This window comes from Zophobas morio, unplaced genomic scaffold, assembly GCF_036711695.1.
Source record: "Zophobas morio isolate AGI-343-1 ecotype UQ-CSIRO unplaced genomic scaffold, CSIRO_AGI_Zmor_V1 ptg000024l, whole genome shotgun sequence".
Lineage (NCBI taxonomy): Eukaryota > Metazoa > Arthropoda > Insecta > Coleoptera > Tenebrionidae > Zophobas > Zophobas morio.
Genome location: NW_026972129.1, coordinates 12186300 through 12204205, shown reverse-complemented (window position 1 = coordinate 12204205; position 17906 = coordinate 12186300). Strand labels below are relative to the sequence as shown.

Genomic DNA, 17906 nt, shown 5'->3' with positions numbered 1-17906 from the left:
TAATTAATGGTGTGTTAACTAGAAATCTGTACAATGAACTCATCAATGGAAAGTTTTTTAAACAATATAATCTTATAAATTTCGTCGTAAATAACAAATATGTGTAAACGTGAACCATTAGAATTCCTAAGGGCTCTTTTTTTAATTGGCCAAGTTTCAATTTAATTCTAGCTTCTAATTCACCTGCAGTTTTCTCTTCCCAAAGCCTTCGTATACATTTCGTTTTAATTGGAACCAAAATCGTTTAATTGGTTGTAATTTTATAATATTACGAATATTGTATGTATCATGATATATAATGCAAAGTTGTATTTACCATCGATATGATATTTTCACAAGAAAGTTTCTTGCGAGTACATTCCTTTATTAAATATTTTATTATGTTATATAATCGTGACTAAAAAAGTCTCTTATATATAGTTTCAGTTACTTATTTTTAATTTCATGTACTATATTTAATATTTAGATTATAATACTTACATGATGTACCTGTCATACCAAAAGTTTGTAATGCATTTGATTTTCATTTGCACTAATGGTAAAACATACATGGGCTTTCTTTTGACATTTTGCGTGTCTTTGAAATTTTACTTTTGGGTCGACTTCTATACCTTCTTTATAGAAATGTAGGTATGTTGTAACCTGTCGAATTATTTCCATCTAAGCTAAAATATGATGTTTCATTTTGGTTTTCATTATATTTTGGTGCTAATTTTTGTTTCCCAATAACAACTTCATTTTTCTTTAAAATTTTCCGTACACATTTATGTGACACTATAAACTTTCTTCCCATTTTTTTTTAAGATTATCAAATTTTTAAGCTAATGTTTATTGTCGAAGCTGTTCTTTTTTTAATACACTAGTTACTTTTAGCAGCAGTTTTACGTGTAGTTCAGTTTTTACTCCTCGGGAGTAAACTAAGGAAATCCATATATTCCCCGTATCTACTTTTTTTTGACGTTTTATGGCCCCGTTTCCGTCTATCTGTTTGTCGTCTGTCATCTGTCTGTCGTATGTCTGTCGTTTGTCTGTCACCCGCCTGTCGTGTGTTTGTCCTTTTAGTACTACTGGATCGATTATTGTCCAGTTCCATACATATCTTAGGAATATCGTGTAGATGGTAAAACGCTAACCAAAAGTTGTCTAAGCATCCCCACCAGCAGTGTGATGACGTCATTTTAAAGTTCTTTATAGTAAATTTATACAAATTTTATAATCTAACATACGTCTATGTTTGTAGTTTATGAACTCGTCGTCACTTTCTACCTTCCAGATCATCAGAAATCTTGCAAACGTTTCAAGATTATCACAAACATGGTAAACCGTTGATCAAAATTTACCCCCCCAAAATGAATGACATCATCTCAAAATTTTGCCGCATAAATCCCATCTAAAATGTGCATAATATGTATTAGGACTCTGTACTCATGGTTTATCAATGCGTACGCAGTTTTTTTATTTGTTTATAAAGGGTGACAAAAAGAATGAAACTGCCAATTTATTTTTGTTCAAATTAAGAACATCGCACCATGTTTTTCCGAAAATTTGGGAATTCTGTTCTCTTTTTCACTGCATCTATCCAAACTGATATGCGTGTGCTTGATAAAATGTATGTAGATGACGTCATCATAAAATTATGTAATGGAAAAATTCACTTGAAATATACGCATAACATGCTTTTTTACTTTTACTTTAATACTACGTAGACATCTTTATTTTAACTCATAGAAGTCATCATAAAAAATAAAATTTTCAAAATTAAACTTTACTACCCATAATTTTTCGAAGAGGTCTTATTTATGTTCGACTCCACTTCAGGAGCTAGAGAAATTATCTTCAAATTACTTTAGACCCGTTGTTTGCTTAGTTTGCTTGTTTTTAAATATATTTTCGGTATAATTCGCTTAAATGACCCAATCACGTGGTGTTAGAATAATTGTGCTCTAAATGTGGATACAGATGCACTTAGAAAGTTTATTCTCTTTCCTTCTGGTGCTGAATTACATTGTATTCTGTTCATAAAAATATTTGACTAAAATGTTTTCTATTTCCAAAAATGAAAACAAATGAGGTCAGTTTTTTAGTAACCTTTACTTGTTTTTACGTCTTAAGCATTTTTAACAACACTGTTAACTTTGCTCATTATTTTATAATAATATCTCTTAATGTCAATAACCGTAAAGGTGTGTTCTACTCACTTTTTCAAGATTTACCACCTGCTGCGTAATGTTAGTTACTTAACTAAATATTCCAATTAATAATAGTCTGATTAATGTAATTAGTTGATGCAAGCGTTTAAAAAATTACATCAAATATAACATGGGAGTATTAATGAAAAAAATACATTACTTGTCGTGCTAACTGTGTACAAAAATTTTGGTGTGTATTGTACAATAAGTTTGACCCAAGTGAATTTTGTAAACTGAAAAATGCTAGAGTTTGCGGCGTTGCTGAAACTCGACATCAGTGACGTACAACGTTCGTAGTAGAGCTAGGTCAGGATCAGACATTTAATAACGCTTGAAATGATTTGTAGTTTCAAAATCCCTGTATAAATGATATAAATAGCTTTTGTATTTGATGTGGATTAGAAACTTGCACTTCGGTTGTAAAGCTTCCCGGTATTAAATTTTTCACGAATTGAGCAGAATTTTCTTGCTGTTAAATAGCTAATTTAGGTACAAACTTGAAATGAAGTCGTCTTTGTACAACTTTAAAGGCGAGGACAAGTGAGTAAAAATGAGTTTTAGGGTAAAGTAACAAGAAATATTAGTAATGTAGCGAAAAAACACTTTCATATATCTGTGCTAAAGAGTTCATTTAGTTGCATGATCTAGTATTTTTTCATGCAGAACGTGCACATAGCGGTAATTTTTTTAATGAAATAGATATTAGTGCTTTTAAAACTTGTTTTTAACTAAATACTTTTTATATTCGTTTTGGTAGAGTTTATTTCAATTTTTGTTTTAACTACGTTTTATTATAAAGGTAAGATGAATATATTTGTTAATATTATTAAGACCCACCACTGACCCGGAAATGACCGGCATTCAGGCAAGACTTCTATCATTACGGGTACTAAGACCAAGTAATGATATGCATTGATTAGATTAACAGAACAACTTTCGAGATTCTAGAATTACAGCATACAAATTAGTCTGCTATTATTCTCTAATCTCACCCCATCCCCAAAAGTCTAGCGTAACTACCGACCATTTATCCGCGCATCACTTGGAAAGTGACCTACACTACTCTGACCTACTGGTGCTAATCTAATATGATTGACATGATCAGACTGTTCAAGAAACTTACGAACAATATGACATGTTCCTAACAAAACAGCTTTTTGAATTTTGACAATTATTGAATCATTCAAATGCAAAGACTTTAAATTCTCAACTAAGCTATTTGGAACTCCACCTACATTAGAGATAACTAGGGGTAGAATTGAAATTTTTTTAAGATTTAACATGGATTTCATTTCTATTTATTATTATTATTATTATTATTATAGTTAATTGTTTGTATAATTAATGTTTAAAAAGGTATTTTGAAGCAATATTTTTCGAATATTTGCATTTTAACAATAAAAATGGAGACTTTTGTTACCATTTCGCATTTTTTAAATATTTAAATCACAAAGAATGAGATCAAATATTATCTTAAGTAGAGTGGAATTTAAGAAACAAAAACACAGTTGTTGGAAATTCCATATCCAATCATATTAAGCAGGTACCTGGGGTTGTGAGAGGTGGGGGTGTGCCCCACCCACCCCATTCAGTCGGTACCGGTACACACAATTATGTAGCAAGAGTTCTGGAATAAATCCCAAGTACAACGGTCGCAATGTTCATTTTGGTCCTTCGAACCAATTCTAAATAATCACAAACATTTTTGGTCAATTCGAGCCGAATATCCGAACCAGTGCCCGAATAGCGGTATAACAATAAGTGAATAAGTGCGGCAAATCGATATTCAAAGCGGATCCAGAACTCCACGAAATCATAAATCAAGACACATGCCCAACATCCCAGAAGCGGATCATCATCAAGAGATTGCAGCAGCCAACATCCCAGAAGCGGATCATCATCGAGAGGTTGCAGCAGATCAAATCATCAAAAGGTCGGCTGATTTTATCCCAGAAGTGGATCATCATCGAGAGGTTGCAGCAGATCAAATCATTAAAAGGTCGGCTGATTTTATCCCAGAAGCGGATCATCATCGAGAGGTTGCAGCAGATCAAATCATCAAAAGGTCAGATCCTTCCTTTTTCTATCCTTCTAAATCATACGGTTCTAAATTCTTAGACGTATCAATCGCCCTGTGCTCAAGTTTTATCTTTGTCGTTGCGCGTCTGTAGTCTTCCGAAATGACCGAACTTACGAAGTTAAAAAATCAGCGTAAAATAATAAAGGCTGCCATAACGCGTATACAAAATAATGTAAAAGACGACGATAGTGTACCGGAATTAGATGCAAGGTTGTTAGATTTGACAGAAAGGTTAAAGGACTACAATAATATTCAAAATCAAATAGAGTCACTTCAGATAGTAGACGAGGAACATAATGAATCGTATTGGGAATCAGAAAATGATAAGGAACGTACCTCGGTTGAAAACCAATATTATAAAACTTTAGGTAAAATAAAAGGCATAATTATTAAGAACAGTCCGGCGTCGTCGAACCCGTCGCTAACCCCTAACTCTACAACTATTAACATACATAATGATGGTAATAAACTCGAAGCCAATGAACATAGCGTAAATTTGAAACCTTTACCACTGCCTACCTTTGATGGCAAATATAGCGAATGGTTCTCGTTTTTTGATCTATTTAAATCATTAGTACACAATGACGGGAACATACCAAATATCCGCAAATTCCACTACTTGCGTAGTTGTTTAAAAGATGAGGCGTTGCGGTCCATCGAATCATTGGCGGTCCGCAACGAAAACTACAGCAAGGCAATCGAAACTTTACAAAAAAGGTTTGAAAATAAAAGATTAATTGTTCAGGAACATATCATAAACATTTTAAACATACCCAGCTTATTAAAATCATCGCACAAGGAATTACGGGAAATTATCGACACAGTTTCCAATAATGTCGCGGCCTTACAGGTGTTAAATTTACCGGTCGATCAGTGGGACGCAATTTTGGTCCAAATTGTATTCGAAAAATTAGATTATGCCTCTAAAAAGGAATGGCAGTCAACACTAGACAAGGCAGTACCTACTTTCCTGCAATTTTCCGAATTTCTAGAAAAAAGGTGTGAAATATTGGAAGCGATGGATAAGTTAAAAACCAATAATTTACCATCCAATAAGTCCAAATCAATAATTTCTAGTCCTAAACAATTAAATATAAGACCGCAAAACTTTATTCAAAAAAGGTTTAATAATTCTAACGTAGTTTCCAAATTTAATTGCCTTTTGTGCAAAAATTCACACACTCTTTATCAATGCAATGAATTTCTAAGCAAATCCGTTCTAGACAGAAACATTATATCTCAAAATTTAAAACTTTGTGCAAACTGTCTAAGAAATAATCACAAAACTGAAGATTGTAAATCAACATTTTCATGTAAGGAATGTAATCAAAGACACCACACATTGCTACATAGCAATGAATTTGTACCATCCGCTAACACTTTGCAAAGGCAAACCTGTAACCAAGTCCTTTTATCAACCGCAACAGTTTTTATTTTAGATAAAAGAGGAGATTTTCAAACATGTAGAGTGCTTTTGGACGGCGGCTCCCAAGCACATGTAATCACTAAGGGTTTATGTAATAAATTGGGTCTCACACCAACAACTGGAACCAAATTTATTTCTGGTATCAGTACCTGCAATAATCGAACACAAGGAAATGTGAACGTAACTATAAAATCGCGCGTCAGCGAATTTGCAACAAATTTCGATTGTGTTGTTCTTTCCAAAATTACTCTGCCGATTCCTAGCGTAACATTTCCAAAAGAAATAATTAATTTGCCACCAAATGTAACATTAGCAGATCCTAATTATAATATTTCCCAAAATGTCGATTTGTTAGTTGGAGCCCAATTATTCTGGAAATTATTATTAGACGGACCTATTTTATTAGGTAAAAATCTACCATATTTACAAAATACAAAACTAGGTCACATTTTGTCGGGCGAATTAATTACAACCATTCCCGCTCCAAGCGTATCGTGTAACTTGGTAAATTGTAAACCCATTTTTAATTACGTATTTCATCAGGACGAATATAAGACCAATCACTTAGAATGTGAAAAACATTCCGTAGAAAATACAACTAGGATGTCGTCAGAACAATTCGTGGTAAAATTACCTGTTAAAGACCTTCACTTGGGTGAGTCACGCCCAAGGGCTGTAAAGCAATTCTTGAATTTAGAGAATAGACCGGATAAGGACCATAAACTAAAATCCGGCGACAAAGAGTTTATGCTAGAATATCGCGGCTTAAACTACACAGAGCTCGTTCCTTTTAATACTTTGGAATTCCCAAATAGTTATTGCCTACCCCATCGTACTGTATTTGAACAAACAGATTATGTAAAGGTTTTAGGTTTTTATTGGAGTTGCGTTGGTGACCTACTTAAGTACCAAATAAATCTCCCGCCAATTAACTGTCCTCTAGCTGTTACAAAACGCTACATATTATCTACGATCGCAAAAATCTTTAACGCTCTTGGTGAAATAAATCCAATTATCGATAAGGCAAAAATTCTCTTGCAAAACCTTTGGTCGCATAAATCATATTCGGATGAACCTATACCAGTTGAAATTCGCGACACTTTTATCAAATTTATTAAAACCCTTCAGAAATTGTCCAATTTCGAAATCCCGCGAAAGGTTCAAAATAAAATATTGCAGTACTCCACATCGGTAGGTACGAAATTTCATTTTATACCAAGTAGGTCGCCTCATTTTGGGGGATTGTGGGAGCGTGCCGTACGGAGCGTGAAGCATCACTTGCACAGGGTGGTCGATAATGCATCGTTAACTTACGAGGAGTTTTATACTTTATTAACCCGCATCGAAGCTTGTCTAAACTCCCGCCCCCTGACACCTTTATCCCAAGATCCAAATGACCTCGAAGCTCTGACACCGGGACATTTTTTGATCGGCGAGCCCTTAACAACGCCAGTGGAACGGGACCTAAAGGAGATCCCTGTAAATCGTTTATCTCGATGGCAACGCGTGCAGCAATTGCAGCAACATTTTTGGAGCAGATGGACCAAGGAGTACTTGGCCCAACTTCAATTCCGTCCCAAGGGTCACCAAATGACGCAACCCAACGTCGACGTCGGAACTTTGGTAGTTCTAGTGGAGGATGGACTGCCCCCGCTACGGTGGAGGTTAGGACGAGTCGCCGAAGTTCACCCAGGTCACGACGGAATTGTGCGGGTTGTGTCCGTAAAAACTAGTACGGGAGTGGTGAAACGCGCTGTGACAAAGGTGCGCATTATCCCTAGAGAATGACGATTTTTGTGTTGCCGGCTGTGCTTCGCGAATTAGATTCGTGTGATTATTATAAGTATTTTATATTTTTATGCTCCTCTGAATTTACAATAGCATGTACCATTATTCAGATGCCCCCCGCCAATTGTTTTGAAGTTAAACCTTCAACGGGGCCGGCATGTTGGAAATTCCATATCCAATCATATTAAGCAGGTACCTGGGGTTGTGAGAGGTGGGGGTGTGTCCCACCCACCCCATTCAGTCGGTACCGGTACACACAATTATGTAGCAAGAGTTCTGGAATAAATCCCAAGTACAACGGTCGCAATGTTCATTTTGGTCCTTCGAACCAATTCTAAATAATCACAAACAACAGTCATGATTAAAAATTTGAAAATATGTAAAGTACATGATGCTTTATTAAACAAAAAATGATTTTAATAAAGTTACCAAAACAAGTAACGTTTAAACTCTGTTACTAATTTTATTCCAAATTTCTGCGGAATAATAATAAATAAAACATTTCTACTTGAGGGATTACGTCATAAAATGATTTGTTTCCTGCTTCTGCCACAGCTAAAAGTCATTGTTGACCTCCATTTATGAGCAAATATATTTTTTAACAAGTGATTTTACTTTAGTATTGCAAAAGTTAAAATTACAAGATTCAGTTTTAATGATTCATCTCTTGTCTGAGCTTAGATATTATTTGCCTCATTGAAGCGATCTTATGCAAGACTCGAGAGTGAAATTGGCTGCTATGATACAGGTGAGACCGTGGAGTGGCTTTGAATATGCATTAGGTAGGAACAAACTTGTGGCGCATTAATTAAAAATGGAATTTTTGACCTTAATTTTTTAATTAATTTAGGCTCTTCATAAAAATAAATTAATTTCACTGCGTTATCTCCTCACATATTACATAATATGATCTTTACGGTGGCAGAATAAAATTGTTGGCGTTGAATTGGTTCAAATTTTAGGTAGAAATTTTTATAAATTTTATAAAAAAAATTTAAACGAAACGAACTAAAACATAAAAATTTGAGCGTTGGCGGTGCGTCGACTCTAAGTTATTAATTCGCACGTCATATATTATTACTAGCTGACCCCGTGAACTTCGTTTCATCTACAATTTAATTTTGAATCTGCAAAATCAAATGCTTTGAAATCTTGCAGATGTTTTAAACATATGATAAGCATAATAAATTTTTATTCAAAATATATTTACTTATCCCCTCCAAAAAATTGATGACGTCAGCCCAAAATTTTGCCAATGAATCCTATCTAAAATGTCTAAAATAGGATGAGACTATACTTGTGATTTATCATTCCATTCATATTTTTTAGTTTTGCTTATAGGGGGTGTCTCAAAAAAATTAATCACTGAGTCAATTTATTTTATTGATTGGATCAAGAATTGCAAAACTGAATTTTGAAATATTGCAGAGGTTTTGAAGTTACTGTTTGACATGGTAGGTTTTCAATCAAAATATATCTGTTTATCAAGCTCAAAAACTTGAAGACGTCATCTCAAGATTTTGCCGAATAAATCCTATCTAAAGTGTGGAAAATATCATCAGTATATTTTCGTAATTTATCATTGCATTTATATTTTTTAGATTTGCTTTTACAGTGACTCAAAAAAATATATGGATCAGTCAATTTATTTTAGTGAATAACTCAAGAGTTGCAAAAATGAATACTTTAAGATCTTGCAGACGTTTTAAAGTTATTGTAAGCATAGTAAATTGTTAAGAATATTTATTTATTGCCCCCAAAAAATTGATGGAATGGCTCACTCGATTTTCGCAGATAATTTTAGGAATACAATACAATTATTTTTAGTATTACACTGCACCAATCCAAGGTGGTATACGTGTTGATCGTAAATGTTGATTAGGTCATCACAAAATTGTGTGAAGAAAAGACTCAACTCGAAAATGCTGAATATGTTTCATTATACTTTTGGTGCGAAGGAAGTTCTGTCGAAACAACGTTCGATCAATTTTTTGACGAAGGTTGATATAAATAAAACTCAGTAGATGCTCGTACTTGAAATACGAAGTATCTACTCGAATATCAAATCAAAATATTTCTAGTTTTTCTAGATGATATTAATACTTCAGTAGGTAATAGTTGATGCTCAAGTAGCATCTCGATACAACAAAAAAGGACAACAGTGACAGTGTTCAACCATCAAAGCAAAAATCGAGTCACCAAAATATAAGTTAGTATGGGGTAGACACCTTGAGATGGGAATCTCTATGGCCAGTGTTATAAAAAACGCAGTGCACAATTTATGCATAAATAAAAGTTAATTACCTGAAAAGTTTTCGATATTCCTGCTCCTAATGTGTTTTTCAAACTGAATGCACCTTTTGACGACGTTCCACGTTCATGAAAGTCGCCATGTTTAGTTAACATTCACTCTTACAACGATCCTACTCGTTTTCTAAGCTGCTTTACAGACAGCTCAGTTATTTGCCACGCCGATCCTCATTTTTAGATTAAATGCTCACAAAACGCGTAGATGTTCAATTTGTGTCCGGAGAGATACAATGTTTCCAAGTAGGTACTCAGTACATAGAGTAGAAGCTCAGGTATATAAGAGTAATAATGAAGTAGGTACTTCGTACTTCGAATATTAGTTTCTACTCAGTTTTATTCATACCACCCAATGTCTCGCTTTAATGTTTGATTATGTTGATTATGAGCATAACGCTGATCAACTTCCATATCCGAATTACCCATGAAATAAATCATTGCGGTTTGCACCTGAGGTAGTTCGTCGCACATTTGATTGACTTCGTGGACCTATGTGAGGTTGTCTTCTTCTCGGCATTTTAATAAACTTCATAAAACGACATAGAATTATTTTCACAGTCAATCAAATCTGTAAATTTTGTCTTGAGAATTTTATAATATTGAAAACATCAAATTAAATCCTCGAATAACGGTAAAGTTTGAGGTTTTGTCAAAACCAACAAAGTGAATATAGGTAAATAGAATGGCAGATCAAAATTAATAAGAAACTTTCGCAATGTGTAATTAAATTCACTTTAATCAAGACTTTTATTAAAATAAACGACGTTTTTTTTTACGAAAAAACAAAGAACGATTTGAAATGCAATATAGTTTTCACAATTGCACGGAAGAATTAGTTTTGTATGACACGTCAGTTAGACGACAGGTCCGTCAGAAACTAATCTACTATTGAAATTAATTCGAAGTGGCGATTCCCATACAAAATTTTTAGAATTTTTTAATTTTTTAACTGTTCTTTTAAGTTTTCCTTATTTTTTTTATTTATGAACCATCCCCGTAATATAAAAAATTCTTCAAATCGGTCAAGCTGTTTTTGAGTCTTAGCGAGACTAACAGGAACAGCAATTGATTTTTATTATATAAACGATTAAAAAATGGGGGTTGGTGGTAGAAAGGTGAAAATTTAGGGTTATGTATATTTTTTGATGCCAATTCTTAAAAAAATAAAAATAAAAAAATTTGTCCAAAAAATAGACAAAAAGTTTTTGGGGTGGGCCACCCTTATCACTTAGGAGTTTAAAAAATAGTTTACAACCTATTCTCAGACCTACCGAATATACATAAAAAATTTCATACAAATCGGTCAACCCATTTCGGAGAAGTTCGGTTACAAACACTGTGACGCGAGAATTTTATACATAATGCATTATTATTTTAGAACAAATTTCATTACCATAAAAAAGGTTATACTGACTCGACCTTAAAAGATAGACATATGCTGTCGCGGACTTTTCTTTAGAACTTTTAGAGGGGAACAATTTCGTCATACATGATTTTTACGTAACTTTAACCGTTTAAGCAGCGTAAGCAACGGAAGCTGTCAAAGGAGGAATAATTTTCCCGTTTTTCCGAATTTTTCATTGCTACTTCGCTCCTAATGGTCGTAGCGTGATGTTGTATAGCTTATATGTAGATATGATACATGGACTATCCAACACAAAAAGATTTTTTGAATTTGAACCAGTAGTTTCTGAGATTAACGTGTTCAAATAAACAAAAGCTTCAGCTTTATTATATAAGTATAGAAGTATAGATAGGATACATAGAGAGCTCCAAGCATGATCTTACTAAAGTATATCGTATTTTTTTAAGTAAACTTATGAAATATTATTCGTTAAAGGATATTGTCTTTTTTGAATATAAAACAATATAACACTTATTTCTTCTTAGTGTTAAGCGATTACCTTTAAGTGTTATATACATGTTTCGATTCAAAAAAGACAAGATCTCTCTCACAGAGTTTCGCAATTTCTCATGGAATGTACTTCCATATATGCCTTAAGGCCGTCTGAGAATAGAAGTTCCCCACACGAAATATTTTTAATGATCATTTGTAAATAGAGGAAGTAATAAAGCTTGGTAAATCAATGCGCCCGATTGGAATTAACACACCAGCTTACAAGTTTTCAAAGTGGTGAATGAACGAATTCAATAACTTGCCAGTCAAACAATCAAGTTTTACTATCACAGATTCGCTGAATTTCAAATGTTTTGAAAGATATTGAGCTGTTAGTTTCATTCGATGTCAGTTCTCTTTTTCCAAGTGTCCCAATAGCACAAACCTTAGTCTATTTAGAATAATTGTTCGTCCCAAGAGGCTTAGAACAACAAATCGTAGAAGAATATATTTAAGTAACTAACGTCAGTATGAAACAGAACATTTTTCAAACAATGGGAAGTTTTTCATGGTTGAGCATCTCATGAGTCGATTTGCAAAGTATTTCTAATAAAAGCTTAAATATTTTCCACGGATATGGACAAGGTATGTGGATCATATTTTTGTCATTTTCGATAGAAATAAATGCGACATTTAAACTTTTATGTATAACTTTCAGTCTACAATTCACAGTTTGTTTAACAACATTAATTTCACTCACAAAGAAGAAAACACGAAATTACCTTTTTTTGATCCACTAGTAATTAAAAATACCATATGATCGAAAAAAAAGTTGTCTAATATGCCAAGAAATTTACTTTTGAAATAATGATGTTGCCATTGCAGTTATTCCGAAATTTATTTAGCAGAGATTTTTACCATAACTGTCAAACCAAACAAGCCACGCGTTGGTGTTGAAAACATATTTTTTTTAACATTAATTTTCATTGGTTGCTAGACGATTATATGGTAGTGATAAATTAGAATTTTATGTTTGAAGGAAAAATATCACTATTTTTCTCTACATCACTGCTGAGTTCCACCAATCCGTAACAGAAGATATCAAGTTTCAGTTTTTTTTGGTCAACGAAATCTTTAGTTTTCATTAAAGTTATAGCCAGATATAACGGCTTCAAAACAAGACTAATTGCAAAGTTTAAATTTAAGAAATTGATCGCTTAATCATCTACTTTTCAATCAGAAACCTCAGAGAGATGATTTTGACTCTATGCCTTTTTTCGTGAGCGTCTGAGAATTAGTCCAAATTTTTTAAAATTTGTTTTATTCAATCACAAGGCTAAATTCAGTAACAAATAAGTTCAATTTGCTGTATTTTTAATGACCATTTGAATTATATTTTTGAACATTTGACGTTTATCAAAATTGGATAGCTGCTCTCTGATTAAAAAATTATTCAGAACAAAAATTCTCGAAGTAACTTGTGAAAATGTTTCTTGGGTTCCATAAACACAATTATTAAAGCGGACGCTATTCGTGAATCACCCTGCATAGCACAACTTTATAATCGTGACAGAAATTGTTTGTTTGATAATTGTTTTATGACATTCTACTCTACTTATCACACAAGTAATTACCTTTGGAAACGGTTCCCCCGCCACATGGCACAGCATGGTAGCATCCTCTCCGGGTCTCTTCGATTGGATCCTCGGTGTGACGTGAACCTCTGGAACAGCTATAAATTTGCCCTTTAAAACAATCCTAAAGACCAATTATTGGGCACTTACTATGAACCGTGAGGATGTGCGTCTGAACAACGTCTTTGTTCCTTTGTGCATGGCAGGTGTAATTTCCGGCGTGCTGAAGCTGTATCCTGGTTAAGTAAAGGCTGCCATCGCTGAATACTCGTATTTCTTCTTCATTTAAAGTGGACAGGTCCAATTGATTCCGTCTCCATACGATGGGCGGCACGGGTGACCCGGTAACATCACACTTGATTTCCACGTTGTCGCCTACCCTTGCGCTCAGACGGTTTGTTTCTAAGGCTTTGTCGAGGGATACGACTGACACACCTGAATGGTAAGGTGTCGTTTTTACTCCTATTTGAGTTACGAACGTGTCACTTATACTTACTGTACAATTTGCTAAAAGCCACGTAGAATTCGTTTATGCTCAATTTGCCATCATGGTCGGCATCGTCGTATTGAATCATATTTGATAAGGAACAACCGCTGCTCAGACTATCCAGACGCTCTTGAGCGGCTATCTGTGATATAATTTTACATTGTTACATTGATATCAACATCTGCATAATTTTGTAGGGTGCGTACATTCACGAACTCGAAATTTAGATAATTTTTAAACCAGTTTTGGTCAATTTATTATCGTAATACTAATAATACGTCACTGGAAGATCACAAATCTTTTATAAAGGCTACAATTATTCTTCAATAATTTAGTAAATCTTTTTTCAGTTGTTGTTTATAAGTTATAACAATGTTCATCTGATGTGTGTCGTAACGTACGATTAGATCAAAACGCCCGTAACAGTCGTTGCTACTCGCTTGAAGAGCTAATTTCTCACCCGTATAAATTACGCCTTTCGCTTTGGGCTGACGTTCTAAAATTTCAGTCATGAGAGGTGAGTACACTTTCATACTTGTTGTCACATTTGATGTCTTACAAAGTTTCTAATTTTGCAAGTTACCGACTATGAACGACTAGAAAACTAGTGTTAAGATAAGTATTAAACTACAAATATATTTTCCTCATCTAGATTGTGTTTGTCTTTAAAAGTGTTCCAACTTTCAAATGATTTTTAGCAAAAAGTGGCTTACACGAAAGTGCTTTTTAATATTCATCTACCTACAGCGTAGAACGATTTACTAAAACCGACCCTTTTTTAAATGTTAAATTCGTAATTTACTCTTTTTAATTTCTGCGTCCACGGCATAAGCTAAGGAAATACTGTAATAATCATTCTGACAAATGTCTAATTTCATGTTTTCTTGGCGTTCTACAGTTTGTAGAATATGAAAACGTCGATATTCCGTTTTCGTCTGTTTGTCGTTTGTGGGTAATGTTATTAGATAATCCCCTAATGCTGGCTGGATTAGTTATTGTGATTTTGGGTTTATCGTAGAGTATGTTGATCCTCGTCAAACATTTGTAACATTATTTTAAAATTTTATTAAGTTGTATATTTTTAACGGCACGTATATCAGTTATCGTAAAAAATAAACATTGTACTTATTAATAAAATAAAATTTGGCAGTTTTACTTAAAATCTATATATAATGTTTTTTTGAAATTTTGTACGATAAAGATGTTTTTTTAGTGACTATACAGGGTTGTTTTAAACTGATATTGATTTATTAATTCCTTTCAGAAAGATGTCGAAGTGATCTCAAAAATTTATTGTGAGATTCGAGATGGCAGTATTACTTATTAGAGTTCTGGAATATCTTGTTATTTGTTAGAGTGTACATATATAAAAAATTGTGAATCGAGAAATTGATTTTGTTAATTGAATCCAGCTGCCTTATCTCATTTTCTGGAAATTTGAAGAATTTGTTACAATATATTAAGTCTTCACTAAAAAGTTGATAATGTTATAACAAAATATTATTTAAAAAATTTCCTTTGGAACGTGTAGCATTTCGCACCCTTTCAAATGCGATTTAATAAACTGTTGCAATTCTTACGGGAATACATAACTTACTGTTATGAAAGAAATTGTTCTAAGACTATCTAGATAGAACTTCCTTTGCTCCTGAAGTATAGTTGAGCAAGTACAACTTTAAAAAATTATGAAAGTTAATTTTGCGTATCTTATTTTTAAGGTCCAGGAGCATGTATGTTCACGTGTCCACTACAAAATTTTGTGATGATGTCATCAATATTTTAGCAAAGACACATGTATACATAATTCTAAAAAATATAAATGCATTGATAAACAAAAAGTATAGAGTCATAATATTTTGCACATTTTAGACAGTATTCATTCGTTACAATTTGGACATGACGTTATCAATTGGTTTGGGGGTGATAAATGGATAAATTTTGATTAATGGTTTACTATGCTTACGGTCAGTTTAAAACGTTTGCAAGATTTCATAGCATTCGGTTTCGCCGTTTAAAAATTAAACTGTAAAATATTCTTATACAATTTTGATTTTTTTCTAAACATGTATGATTTCTAAGGTAAATAATCAAGACGGATTCATAAACCATAAGTGCAAGGAGTATGTTATTTTATAAAATTTACATCACATTTGTATATCATAGTTGATGGGAATGATTAGACGAATTTTGGTTATCGTTTTGCAATTGTTTCTTAGCTTATGTTTGAAGTAGAAATAGAACTAACCTCATCTACACTGGATTTGTTTAAATGTTTGACTTCAGGCGTGACCGAAATTCTGTCTAAATAAATTTAGATCAATCTTTTCTCTGTTATTTGAAAACACATATTATGTGTATAGTATCTTTACAGTTTCTTGATCTTGAAAATTTGCGAAGTAACTTTTAAACGAAATTGTACCTAATTAGTTTAATAAAATTATGATTTTCTTTTAAAATTGATCAATTCAATTAGGTAAGGTAAACGGACGATTTGAGCAACTTTAATTTTTTGCATTAGAGCGCTTTTTCTCACTTATTTTTTAGACACTAAGAAAATAACCGAGGATCTGTGATCCTGAGAAAATTTTTGAAAAGGTAGGAAATTAATGTTGGAGGTGTTGTGATTTTTTTAAATTTTTACTTTAAATTTTTTGAAGAAAGTTTAACATGAAATCATATACTTATGTCAATAGAATTGATATATTTCTTCAAACATTTTGATCTCGGGAACAATCAGTAATTTGAGTTTGAATTTGAATATAAACGGCCTCTTTGGGAAACGTTTTACCTTTATATTTAGGTATTTTTTACTTACATTACTTACCTATTTTTTACGTGTAAGCTAAGGCACTACTGTAAGAGGGTCTATTTTACTAATGGCTAATAGTTCTCTCGACATTTTATAGCTCCTAGGATATGAAAAAGTAGGTCTCCGTTTCTGTATTCTGCTAGTCTTTATCGCTTTTATTTGTGATTTTATTACACCTATAATATCCGAAACTATTGAAATTATGATTGTGATTTATGAAAATGCTAACCTAAGTACTGATCATTCTCAGCAAAAATTTTATGATATCATCAGTTCAAAATTTTGCAAACAAATTTAAATTAAATTTTATAAAGCAATATCTTTCTGTACTTGCGGTTTATTAATCTGCCTTTGTGTTTACGTTTGCAATCTATATTTTTGGAAAATATTCAAAATTGTACATCAAATTACAAAAGCGACTGCTCTGAAATATTGCAAATGCTGATAAATCGCTGATAATTTGCACAATCCACAAATTTGTGGACGTCATCTCAAAATTTTGCCAGATATTTCCTATGAAATCTACAATATATTATGTGTCTACATTATTTGTGGTTTATCGGAGCACTCATACTTATTACTTCTACAAGATATCTCAAAATATAAAAAAAAACAGCAAGAGTAAATCCTCTTTATCTGTAGTTTAATAATTCACCCCAATTTTTTAACAAATAGGGGATATCACAACAAAATAGAACACGTAGAAGAAAATTTTATATCTAAGAAACTGCATTTGTTGGACTGTGCTCCAGGGATGAAGGAAGTTCTGTCTAAATAACTGTACACCATTTATATTTTCTCAACATTTCATGACCCCTGCAGTACAAAAAAAGTGGTCTCCTGGTTCCGTCTGTTTATCCTCTGTCTATCTGTCTGTCTGTCTATCGTCTGTGTCGACTTTTATTAGATAGATTACCTCCGAAACTACTGGACCAATTGGTGTCAAATTTTGTAAGTATACTATGACTAGTAAAACGAAAACGCTAACCAAAATGTGTGGCTAATCATGCCACCAACAATTTGATAATGTCCTTCAAATATTTTTTAGTAATTAAATTTTATAAAATAACATAGTCTTATAGTTGTGATTTATGAAACAGCGTTGGTTTTTAGTCCTAGGTATCCAGATTTTCGCAAAAAAATACACCTGAATCATCTCCGCCTTGTAACTCGAAGGTCGGCCGTTTTAAAGCCCACATAGAGAGGAATGTTTTTTTTTTTAAACTGTGATTCGTATTATTTATCTTTCATTAATTTATAGAAGTTTTCACAAAACATATTATAATTTTTCAATAAGCGAAATTTGTCTGACTGTAGTTCAGGGGCGAGGGAAGTTCTGTCTAACTAAT

At 33.0% G+C, this 17906-nt stretch overlaps 1 protein-coding gene across 1 annotated transcript in view; it reads right to left on the bottom strand.

The window, feature by feature from the left end:
- LOC135135185 (follistatin-related protein 5-like) overlaps positions 1 to 17906 on the bottom strand; it is a 344450-nt gene that overhangs the window by 40419 nt on the left and 286125 nt on the right. The window contains exons 8-10 of the mRNA XM_064064188.1: positions 13758 to 13890; positions 13412 to 13696; positions 13262 to 13359 (exon numbers count right to left, since the gene is read on the bottom strand). Coding sequence (XP_063920258.1) covers positions 13262 to 13359; positions 13412 to 13696; positions 13758 to 13890 — 516 coding nt within the window. The remainder of the gene's footprint in view (positions 1 to 13261; positions 13360 to 13411; positions 13697 to 13757; positions 13891 to 17906) is intronic.